Source organism: Condylura cristata, unplaced genomic scaffold (genome assembly GCF_000260355.1).
Source record: "Condylura cristata isolate star-nosed mole 26May11 unplaced genomic scaffold, ConCri1.0 scaffold00030, whole genome shotgun sequence".
In the NCBI taxonomy this organism is placed as follows: Eukaryota; Metazoa; Chordata; class Mammalia; order Eulipotyphla; family Talpidae; genus Condylura; species Condylura cristata.
The window spans coordinates 23,740,731-23,753,179 of NW_004567131.1; the positions used below are offsets into that span (position 1 = coordinate 23,740,731).

Consider the following 12,449-nt stretch of genomic DNA (forward strand, 5'->3'; position numbering starts at 1 on the left):
AATTTTATCTCAAATATCTAAGCATACATATCCCATGGAACCATGGGCCTATTAATGCTGTAATCCAATACTAAATCCACAAGTTCTCCACAAGTTCTCCTCAGGATTTTTAGAACATGAAATGCAACTGCTACAAAATTTCAGTTTCCTTTGCTATTACACGCTCAACAAGAATAATAGGTATTCTGAATACTTGATTTGCTGCTGTTCTCAAGCAAATGAAATGCCATTAAAAGATTCACAGTTGGCCCTCCCTGGTGGCGCAGCGGGTTAAAGCACTGCACTGAGAAGCTAAAGCCACTTCCGCATGAGTTCAATCCCCGCCTGCCCCCGGAGGTGACCACATGGCGTGGCAGACCTCTCCTGACCCGCCCGCTGCTCCCCTCAGCAGTGTACTTCGTCGATCTGCCTGTTCTGTTCCCCACTCTGTCTCTGGTGAAGCCTCTCACCGCCCCTGAGCCTCTGGCCTGTACCCCAGTTCTGTATGTACAAATAAATCTTTAAAAAAAAAAAAGATTCACAGTTGACTGACAGTTGCGGCAGAGAGAAATCTAAGTGATGCACTGAGACAGATAAATATTTATATCTCCACATGATAGTGTGGACCTGGGCTATGGCTTTGGGAAATTGCTGTTATTATATTTTACTCAATTTTTTTTAGGGGCTTGAAGTGACAATTTAATAAAGCATCAAATTAATCCTTCACTATAAAGTCTTGTTTCATTTAATGTTTTTGAAAGGTTAAATTATCTGCAATCCTTATTGCGCCTCTGGCTATGTTTACAGATCACTTCAAGGGACATGCTTTACATAAAGGGAGAGAGGAATGGAAGGAAGGAAGGGAATAGGAAGAAGAAAGGAAAGAATAAGAAGGAAGGAAAGAATAGGTAGGGAGGGAGGGAGGGAGGAAAGGAGAAACTAAAAAAGGTAAGTTTGCCTCAGATTAAGGATTTGCTTCAGAATGACTAAACAAATAATACAGAACTTTCCTTGAATTGATATTTTGGGGTAACGGTCTATAAGTGTCAGTGAATAACATTACATTTTGGTCTCAATTAGTTTTGAAGTAAAAGAATGTAAGGATAATTACATTTAAGCTAATACAAATGTAAAACCTTATTGCTTTTCTTAGTAAAATCAGGCTTAAAAGGAACAAGCATTCCTCTGCAGTATTTACAAACATTCTTAGTACTGAGATCATGCAGAATATACTGGGAGCTTTTCATTCCACTTGTTACAGTATAATAAAGACCCATAAATAACACTGTTCTTAAGGATGAAATGACTTGGTAAGAAACACTTTATAAAGCACAGACAACTCTATTCTCTTCTGAACTAAAAGGCAGCGTGGCTGTTCCAAGCATCACCGTGGTTAAGAGCATTGTGGTCTTGTTGCCCGGCTGTGGGGCAACAAGCTCCTCTCGGTCTGCTGTCCTGAAACTCTGGCCCTAGCATAGGCGTTAGGAGGATAGTACCCCCAGGGAGCCCCAAAAGTGGGCCGTGGCTTGAATATCCTGCATGGTGGTTTGACTTCTCCCTCGACCCAAACCTCCTTCTCTCCTGTTCCTTACAAAGCCTTGATCCCTAGTCAGTGTCCTGACCCCAAAGTGTGGGCTTCTGCTTGAAAGGAAGCAGAAGTCAGTAGACACAAGAGGCAACAGGCAGCCAGAAATTGCAGTGTATAGGACTACAGGAAACAGAACTTGGACAGTGATGCACAAAACATTTAAAGAAATAAAAGAAGCATCTCAGCGATGTACAAACCAAACTATCAGGAATGAACAAGCATCTTAAAAAAGCAGAATGTCTAGAAGAAGAAATAAGATCAATGAAATAAGAAAAACATCACTGGACAGAGAAGAAGACAAATTAGGTCAGTTGAGAAACAGTTAGGTCTGGGCCATACAGTTGAGCCATTAAACCAGGATGGAGCAGAGATGTTTAGAGATGGGAAAGTGGGGAAAAAAGTTGAGAGATGTGAAGGACAGAGTGAGAACATCAAATTCATAGCTGTTGGAAAGAAAGGAGAAAATGGGCGAAGTGTTAGGAAGAATGATGAGATTTCTAGAAACTAGAGAGAAACTGCTGCAGGCAATCTGTGCTGCTAGGCATATTGGGCAGCTCTTGGGAACCCTGGAACAAATGGCTCCAAATGCCCTCATTAGCAAGAGATCTGTCCAGAAAGTTCTGTCAAATACAGCTTGACTGGGCACGCCCTGGACCATGGGTACCTGACAATGGCAGGTCTTCCTGAGAGAAAATCAAGAAAAGTGTCTCCAATCCAAAGAAGGATGGCTCTGCTTGGAGTCATCTGCCTTGCTTGGTCCTATCGGGCTTTCAGGATTTAGAAAGTTAACTGTCTTTTTGTATTTCCATTTTCCTTTCTTTCAGATAGTGAACAAAAAAGTCAGTTGACTCAAAGTTTCTTTTGTTTTAAAAAGCAGGTACTTCTCTGTCACTTAGAGGGGTGTTTCACTGGAATTGTCTGGAATGTTAGAGAAATAACATCTCAAGCCCCAGCCAGCTCCTCTCAACTATGAAGCCAGAATCCATGTTTTCATGAATGTTCAGGTGTTTTGTCTACAATCAAATATGAGAAGCACTGATGTAATAATGATTTTTTATCTTGCGGTATCATACTCCCTCCCTTTCCCACTTTTAACTTTTAATTTGTCTTGTATAGGGCCTACTGTCTCAGTTTTGCTTCCTTGTATGGCTCTTTCTTCCAGTACTAACACCAACACCATTGTCCTTCATGGATGGGTGAAAAGATGTACTCCAAGAATGGTGACCAAGATGTCAGGAGTCCATCCAATATACTCCATGGGAGATGCCTGCTCTGAGTGCTGGTTCCTACTGATAGGCAGCAGGAACACGCAGAATGGCTTCTCCAGATGGGCAGTTTGGAAGCACAGGAAATCAGAGGGTTAAAGTAACATAAGGCAAGAAGAAATAGAAGAACTGATCATTGCCAGCAAAGCACATAGAAAAAATTTAAGACTGAACATAAATGCTAAAACTAGTCTAGTCCTACCTATAAAGCAGAAAGAAGAGGCCTCATACATGTCCCAAATGTCTCTGAGCTCCAGTGATTAGCACAGAGACAGACAATGCCAGGAAGCACCTCTCCTGAATTCTGGGTGCTGAGGCCTGTGTCTGGTTGATTGGAATAGCCAGGCAGAGCTCAGCACCTTGTAACATACATCAACGCCTTGGCTAAAAGTGCCCGCAGAAAGAGCAGCTCCAACATTTAAATCCTACCTAGAGGAAGCCAGAGGAGCAGAGCTCCTGGGAGTCCATTTGCATTGCATCCGGCAAATGTGAAATATATGTAGTGTGGCTTCAGCACTCTGCACAGTAGGCCCACCCTTAGCCAGGGGCATGAACTCTTAGAGCTGCAGGGGACTCCTGACACCATGAGAGTACAGAGCCCATTAAGAAGTGCTTTTCCCTATATATACATACCAGTGATAAAGTTTAATTTATAAATTAGGTAAGCGATAACAACACATACTACTAATAAAATAGTATATCAAAACAATATATATAAGTCATATGCATGTGATCTCTCTCTCCCTTCCAAAATACCTTATCATATATAGTATTTTCAAGGGCAGTTAGTCTCAGAAGTGGGAACTACCAGATTGATTATTTTCTTTTAACGTTCTCCAGAATTCTATTTCTTCTTGCCTTATGTGGTGTTACAAGGAGGATATTATCATGTAGCTTGTCCTTTCTGTGGGGAACTCCTGAGAGAGAACACTGTCTGATCTTAGTTCCAAGAATAGTGACATTCCACCTTTACATAAGGTTCACTTGAATACACAATATATATCTTATTTATTCAACATTTCTTTTCCATGTGACTCCTGGGACATACAGGTCTAACTGGTGGCCCTCAAAATGGTACGGAGCCGGTCCCCGTGGTCTGAATGTTTAGGGTCAGTTCAGGCTTCATTTTGTGCTTTCACCCTTTCTTTCCTTTTTTGTTCTTTTTTCTTCAATTTATTCTGTCTTGTATTTGAAACTTCCTTGAGGTCACCTCATATCCTTTCTGGAAGTAGGTCGAGAGTAAATACATGAAAATGAATGAAAGTATGCTGTAGATGAGAAAACAGATTCAGACACTGCCCCAGTTACCAGTTCATGTTCTTTACATCAATAATTGTGCTTTTCAATCATCATGACACTTGAAATTGTATTTAAAATACTCTTTCTAACAAGAAAGAAACATACAGATATTGGGTGAGACTTTATTCTATAAAGAGTGTACCAAGGAAATAACTATTTTGTAGTAGTGAAATGAAATGCAGTCAACAGACTTATTTTGATCCCCAGGTCACTTTACGTAAGACTGATGAGATGTCAAATCTGCATATAAGTAAATATCCCAGGGATAGCATTTCCAACTGACTTTTATAAAAGCAAAAAAATTCTGAACTCAGAGTTGTCAATGGAATTGATATTTGAACCAAATTATATTTGATTAGGTAGTATCATAGCCATTTGTCAGGATACATTCCAGAGAAAGAAAATGAAATGGCAGACACTTTGAAAAGTGACTTGTTAAAAGCTCCATCCTGCAACTCTATTCTTTCACAGAAGTCAATGCCTTTGTGTTTTCACCATCACAGTCTCTTCCCTGGAACTTTAAGGTGTCCTTTATAATAGCCAAGAGCATAAGCACTGCAGAACACATTTCAAAAGAAATAGATGTTATAAAAGATTTATGAGATGTTAAATGAATTAGAGGCTGACTAATGTTTTTAGAAAACAAATTAGGGGCAGTCCTGAGTTTCCAGAAACAGGATGCAGCTCAAAGATTTTTTTATTGACTTCACTGTAAGCAAAATACAGTTGATTACATTTGCACAGACTGGAATAATAAGTAACTGCCAAGAAATAATCCATGCTTTTGGAACATAAAGCATGACCGGACAGCAAGAAAGCTGACTTTTAAGTGGATGTCTAAGAGCTCACAAATCCAAATGTACTCACTGTGAGAGACCAAACCTAATAATGCATATTAGCAATTTTAAGAATTCTTTGGTTAATGCTGGTTTAAAAAAAAAAAAAAGAAGCAGGACTAGAAGCAAGAGGGTCAATGTATGGGAATGGGGGGTAGGGTGGGTGGGTCTAATACCAGTTGTGAATAATTGCTGAGATGTTGCAAGCAATGGTCAAAGATTAAATATTCATGTCAAAGACTAAAATTTCTCAAGATACTGTTGACTACAAATTTTCAATATAGCTGTCTGTCATTGTTTATTTTATGAATTGGTGGAGACTTCCATCACCCTCTCTTGAGGGCTCAGTACTTGATGTACCTTCTCCTATTTGATCTGCAGGACTTCATAGTTGTTATATCTCCATTGTGAAAAGGAGGGTACTGAGGCTTCAAAATTTAGCTACTGCAAGGCTAGGAGGTGACAGGCCTGTGGTTGTCTGACAATGGACCAGCTACCTCACAGTGAGGCCTTTAACAGCTTGGGCTGGGACCTGGGCAACAGAGCTCTACCAGGTAAACTTGAAATGTATGCTGGAAAAGAGAGGAAGAGAGAGATTTTACTGCTCCCAAGGTAAATTTCATTTTACCCCTATGCCATGACGTAGGGATAATGGCTGAAGGGTGAAAAGAAAGAAGAAGACACTTCTTAAAACCAGAGAATTTTCTCAGAGTAAAAGGCAAATGGGAATAGGTCTTTCTGGGGCCAGGACAGGATTAGGAGGTACAAGCAGTCCGAAGTCAACACCTAATTTCTGGCATGGTCAAAGTTCAAAAAGTGTTTGAAATATTGCCAGATCTTAAGCTGAGTGATTTTAAAATCAGAATGGCACCCATGGAGGCTATTACACAGAAGTGTTACATGGTCTTCATAGCGTGAAGATTCCTAAATGCAAACTGTCAGTGATCTGCCGCGGTCATTTTTTTTTTTTTTAAGATTTATTTATTTATTTGTACAGAACTGGGGTACAGGCCAGAGATGCAGAGGGTGAGAGGATTCAACAGAGAGAGAGCGGGGAGCACAACAGGCAGATCGACGAAGTACACTGCTGAGGGGAGCAGCGGGCGGGTCAGGAGAGGTCTGCCACGCCATGTGGATCTCCTCCGGGGCAGGCGGGGATCGAACTCATGTGGAAGTGGTTTAAGTTTCTTTGTGCTGTGCTTTAACCCGCTGCGCCACCAGGGAGGGCCGCCACGGTCATTTTTAAAAACCCAGGTAGAAGAGATGTTTATGTCAAATGTGCCCTCATTTTCTAAATATCCCTAAATCTTTGGCCTTGATGGTAACTCATAAATGTGAACCTTCTCAGTCTCAGAGAAATTTAAATTACCTGGTGGTATTTCTTTAGGATGTTGTGCATTTCAGCCACATCTTCACTCGTGATGGTCTTGATAACGTATCTTTTGTCGTACGAAGTGTGGAATCGAGCTCCGCTGCGTGCCTGGGAGTCATTGGGGAGGGGGGCGCTCCTGGTCAAGGAGTTCTTCCCATCGGATTGGGGAGGGGGGAGAAGAGAGAAGAGAACAGGTTAAAGAGGGGGGTTTCTACCGCTGATGATTTTTCATTGTTAACACAAGTTTTCAGAAACATTTGTGTTGGTAAGAAACATGTGAGTTGAGTGACATTTTATAGTCATCACAACTGAAGCTGCCAAGCTTTCAAATGAAATGAAAACAGTTCAGCTCTGTACCATCTTATGCCCTGTCTAGGATTATAGCAAAGTTATCTTGTTCTTTTCCAAGTTAGACAAGAGCTCAAATGGATTGGTCTGAATAAAATCAGGGTCCAGTCATGAAAAGAAATTTACATTCATGGAACGTTCCCTTCTATGACTAGTATTTTGAGAAGAATCACATATAGAGTATTTCCTCCCACTCTGGATACACTCACATGCAACAGTTACACTATTATCATCATCTTACAAATGAAGATATGGGGGGAAGAGATGTTTAATGATGAGGTACACGGGACACAGCTAGAAAGAGACGCGCTGCAATTCCATCTCCAGTGCAGCTGACTCAGAAGCAAGTTCTCCACTAGAAACCAGGCGAACAGCAAACACTCTGCAGGTGGTATGCCGGGCAGGGGCCTGGACAGGTAGGTATGTTCTCCACAGCTCCTGAGAAGATTGTGTCTGGCCCATTTTCTACTCTTCGGCCAAAATTTTTTTTTTTGAAAATGACTAAATCTCCTGGGAGGTGGACAAGGAGAAGTCTGGGCAGGGGCTCATCTGGATTCGCTTTGAAACTAGAGACCCCCCCGGACCCCGTCTTGGGACTCAGGCTCTTTGGCCCCAGAAGCTGATTGTGGGAAGTTGCCAGTAGCAGTAGCTGACCAACATTCTATAGTCTGCCAGCAGTTGCCCCACTGGGGCTCAGGCTGTGGGCATTGGCCAGCAGGTGTGGTGGGCAGGAGTGTGCCCCCAAACGCTCCCCAGGGCAGGCAGCCCCCACTCCAGGGCTGTAGGGAGGTGCCTGGGGCCCCACACTGCAGCCCCAGCACTGCCAGCTGCAGGCAATAGAGGCCTATGGATTTGGTGCCTGGATGGTGGAGTGGGCCATCAGGTGTGGGCGATGATGACCTGTGAATGGTCCATTCAGCCAGATGATTGAACACGGTTGGGTCCAATCAGGCTTTGTCGGGTGGGAGGGGGGCCTGGAAGAGGATATAAGGCAGGGCAGGTGCCGGCTGGGCGCCCGCACTCTGACTCTGTTCCTGACTCACTCTGTTTCGCACCTAATCTGTTCCTGACCTCTGAAGAAAGAAGCATCATCCAGTAGGCAACCTCTTAAAAAAGCCAAAAAGCTTAGAGAAGCCAGAGTTTTGCAAAGGCCAGGGCCACCAGCCTCTGGTCCTGTCTCTGATGTTGCCCGAAAGGCCTGGCGTCTCTGACTGCTGCTAGTTGCTGGCGTGGGGCGGCAGCTGTTCAGACGGTGTTTCTGATAACACCGCTTCCTAGTGACCGGTGTTGACCAGCTCTCTGTCCGGTCACTTTTTGAGCTGTTAATCCAGCAACTCATTCCTGGGCCTGCTGCCTCCGACGCTGCCTGGGGCTGAGGGGGCTGCAGCATCCTCTCAGTCCTAATTGTGAGCTCCTCCAGCTCACACTAGGTCGCTCTAATCCTTCTCTGTCTTCTCCAAAAGTGGGCAAGAAAGCTCTCCTGTGAGGGTCCCTCTCCTGTACCAGGAGGGTAGAAGGCTTTCTTATCACCAGAGTCAGGGAACTCAGGGTCGAGAGGCTGAAAACACCCACCTGTCTCTTCCTCATTGACGTAGCCCAAGCCCAAACCTCCTTATCTAGTCCATTCTTCCAAAGTTGTTTCCTTTTCTAAAAACTATAAAAGCTGTCTGTTTCTGTCACTTCTTTTGAGTTGCGTTCCTTTGTGGCTTCTGTATATATGAAGCAAAATTCGTTTTTTTTCCTGTTAGTCTACCTAATGCCAGTTACTAGAGCAGCCAAGCTCACAGGAGGGAAGAGTTTGCCACCCCTACAATCTCACCCCACTGTGCTCTTAAATACTACTACTTCCTTCCCTGGCCTGATTGAGCCAGGGATTCAAAGGCCAAGGCACTTTTCTTCAACTTCCTCTCTAAAAGTGGCATTCAGAAACCTCAAGGAGACACCCAGTGTCTCTTGAGGCCAGAGGTAATGTCCCTGCACCGTGAATTTTCAAGGGAAGAGTTCTCTTTCTGTCGAGTATACTGAATCTCCTTTCTAAATGAAATCCAGCAGGATTTAGCCATGTGAGATGCCTGCACGGTGCGGTAGCTTGGGAGGCCTTCACTGGCTGGGGGAAGCAGCCAGTGAGCTCGTTCTCACATGAGTGTGCTAGGGCTGCAGGAACGCTGTTCTGAGACAGCCAGTCCTGATCCAGACCAAGTGGGCACAGCTGCTAAAAGCAGCCAGCATTGCCAGTCAACTGAAGCTGCTTTCCTTAGCTTATTAGAAAATGTGAGAAGGAAGAACAAAAAACTAATGCAATTCCCAGTGACTCCAAGTAGCAGGATTTGATGTTAAAATTCTTAAAAGAACTGAGACTAATCAGTTCTTTTAGACTGAGAATGAGTTTCAGGAACTGGTCATGTTAACAAGAGTTTGCTTCTCTCTTGCACTCTTTCTCCAAAAGAATTCTGTTACTTTCTACTAAGAATAAGAAACTCCAAGTGAATGCCTTCTTTGGGGGTTTTAAACACCAGCCAAGCAAGGCTGTTTTTGGCCAGTGGTCTTACTTTCTCCTCTCAGTCTGCAAAAGGTTATTCCAAATAAAACACTAGCAATTGTAAGGTTACAGGTGATTTTCGGAATAAGATCAAGGCAGGAACCATCAACTTTAGGGAAGCCAGGTGGGACAGACTACATAATTTGCAAAACTGGCAATGTTTTTGTGGGGGGTGGAAATGGTAAAGAATTAACTGCATTCAGCACTGAGTGCAATGACAGCTGCAGTTTATAGGTTTTCTCAAGTACATCAAACACAAAAATATAGCATTCTATCAGAGTCCCATGCAACACAGTAAAACTGAAAGCTGCATAGTCATTGATTTTTTTTTTTTCAAACTTTAATGGGCAAGTAAATCACCTGGGATCGTGTTAAAAGGCAGATTCTGCCCCAGCAGGTGTGAGGTGGGGCATGAAAGTGCATTCAATGTGGCTACAGTGTTTTGTGCTGAGTCTGGCACAAACCAAGTGTTGGAATTGCAGACAAGCCTGTATGAATGTAACTTTCCAACTCAGGTTGGTTAAAATGGGGAATTTGACATTGAAGAATAATACATTGCACTACTACACTCTAAGGCAACCTACAGATGGATAAAGGGCTAGTAATAGTGCCTTGAAACAGATGCTACCTCCTTTTCAATCTTTGCCTTTCTCTTCAGTGTCCTTAATTACATGCTAGTGCTAGGATGCTTATTGTGTCTTAATTCTGGGATGTAAAACCCAACAAATTCTTAATTTGATTCTGCCTCAACTCAGATTTTTAATCACGTGTGTAGTTCCAACATACGATATCTTCTTTAAAAGAATTAAGGCCCTTAAGTAATCAGTGAAGTAAGAATAGGCACTTTGTCAAAATTTAGAATGTACCTACCCTAATGACTAAAAAATCATGTATCAAGTTCAATGAGAGTATCAGACAAGCAGAAAATTTAGAAGAATGCATGTAATTTTTCATGAAATAAATGCTCTCTGGATTGATTCTCTAGGGCACTGAAATTCAGCTCATACTTTATTTTCACAACATTCTTGTGAGATAAGAAAAGCCAGGGGAATTTTCCTACCAGAAGATAAGGAAACTAGAGTCAAGTTACTTACCTCATGCTCCTGCCTCAATCTTCCACTGAGGTAGCCAGGGGAACTTAGAAAGATTAAGTCACCCCAAAATCTTGCTACTCCTTAGCACCACAATTGGTATGGCTTTCTGCAGCCTTTGGCTAGGTAGTGGTACCTGTGTTTGTAAAGGCTGCACTGTGTAGTGACACAGACCAGCTACTCAACACTGAGGTATGTCCGCCTCTTGGAGCCTCAGTTTCTGGGACTGCAGTGGGGCAGAGCAGTCCAGGGAAATGAAGGATCTAAATTAAATTTTTACCTCAGACCTTTTAGAACTAGAATTGTAGCTACTCGAAAAGACATAGCATAGTGCTCTGGGAACTGCTAGAAACAGACACCAGAAGGTGATTGAAGGCCTGATGAGCACAAACGTCATCTCAGCATCTTGATTAAGGACACCTAAGGCAAGATGAGAGAATGTGGTAGTGGTTCTTCGATGAAGTTGAGGAGCAGCTCCAAGTCAGTGCGTGATTCCTGAGCGGACTCTACCGCCCTCTCCATGCAGACAGATAAGCTTCAACTGTGAGCAGCTCCTTGCCGGGGATTTGCTGGGACTGAGGGGAGGAACTAAGCAACCATATAGGCCTGAAGCACTGACCATGAGTCTGTTCTCTTGATTTGCTGGCCCCAGCTCATACACTGTTGGTAGAACTGACCACACCCAGCCAGGTCCCAGGCAGTTAATTTTCTTTCTTTACCCATTTCTCTTGGAAATTCTTTTCATGTCTCTGCTTTGGGGGTCTTTGTCTAAGTTCTTCAGAGTGTGGGTGAGGACTCCCAAGCCAGGTCACCCTACCTCCCCAGCACTTCTCTGTAATAGTTCTTAGCGAAAACTGTAACCTCACGTTTCAGCTGTTCTCAGGACAACTTGGGCAGGAAAGCATCTGAGAGATGGAATTCACAGCTGTGCAATGAACATCACCATTGAGGAGCCTGAAAACGGGCTACACTCTAGCAAAACTAATTACTGAGATTCTCAGTGTGCTCAGTTCTGCCTAGGAAAAATGATCATAGGTGTGTGTAAATAAAGATCATAAACAACCTTACAGTGAGGGCAAACTTAGAGGTTCCTCTAAATCACTCAGTTTAGAAATCTAGAAAACAGACCCAGAGAGTGCAAACGACATGTCCATTGGTTCTTTACCATCTCGGTGGGGCACTGTGAACGGAGGCCCTGCTTCTCCAGGCGCTCGCTGTCAGCCTCCACCCACTGCTGCCCCCTGCCTGGCCTGAGTCAGGTGGGCACTTGATGGGGTTGTTGTTTTCCATGGTGACAAACACTTTTAATCATTTAGAGGAGCCAGCTGGCACAAAACCAAACCTGTCTTTATGTTTTCAATTCTATCACGTAAAATGTTTAAAAATATCAACAGCCTCTGTGACCTTCACTGATGTTTGTAAATGTGTGCCACCAATCCTGCCTAGCTCTAGGACTGCTTGTTACTGACTCTACCAGGGGGTGGGGTACTAGCAGGTGAGGCTGCCCTATTGGCAAGAGTGGAAACAGATGTGTCTTGTGGAACAGGCTGTCGGGCAGGAGCACCCTGTGTGGCTGAGCCCCCACCCAGAATCGGACCTTCATGAGGTACAGACAGTGCTGAAGGGTGCCTGAAGTGTCCCCGACATACCCGAGGGCTGAGAATCCTTCTCGTTTCTAACCATGTTGCACACTTGATCTGCCTGTGCCAGCTAATTCACACGTCTGGAGAACTGTTGGCTGTTTTCGTTCTCTGCACATTGTCTCTTTTCTTTTAGAGTGTCCCGAACAGTTTTGCCCCTGGCTTAAAAAAATGTCTGGGTTTTCTTGGCAAAGGATGGAAAAACGTGCTATTTACTGGCTACTGCTTTTTTCTGTTGGTTACTTCATGTTATAAGTCACTAGCTTCTTCAACTGACTTGTAAATGGAAATAACATTATCATAGCTTCTGACAGCTCAAGAAAAGGCCAAAATCAATGGCAGAGGGGGAAAAGTCTCAAATTAAGTTCCAAAATTCCTTTCCTTAGCAGTTTTACTAAGCTATACCTCAACAACTACACACAGCTATACCTCAACAACTACACACAGCTATACCTCAACAACTACACACAGCTATACCTCAACAACTACACA

The 12,449-nt window shown here is 43.4% G+C and overlaps 1 protein-coding gene across 1 annotated transcript in view; it reads right to left on the reverse strand.

The window, feature by feature from the left end:
• Window positions 1-12,449, reverse strand: part of PIP4K2A (phosphatidylinositol-5-phosphate 4-kinase, type II, alpha) — a 135,991-nt gene that overhangs the window by 32,015 nt on the left and 91,527 nt on the right. Inside the window, exon 4 of the mRNA XM_004691300.2 lies at window positions 6,337-6,489. Coding sequence (XP_004691357.1) covers window positions 6,337-6,489 — 153 coding nt within the window. The remainder of the gene's footprint in view (window positions 1-6,336; window positions 6,490-12,449) is intronic.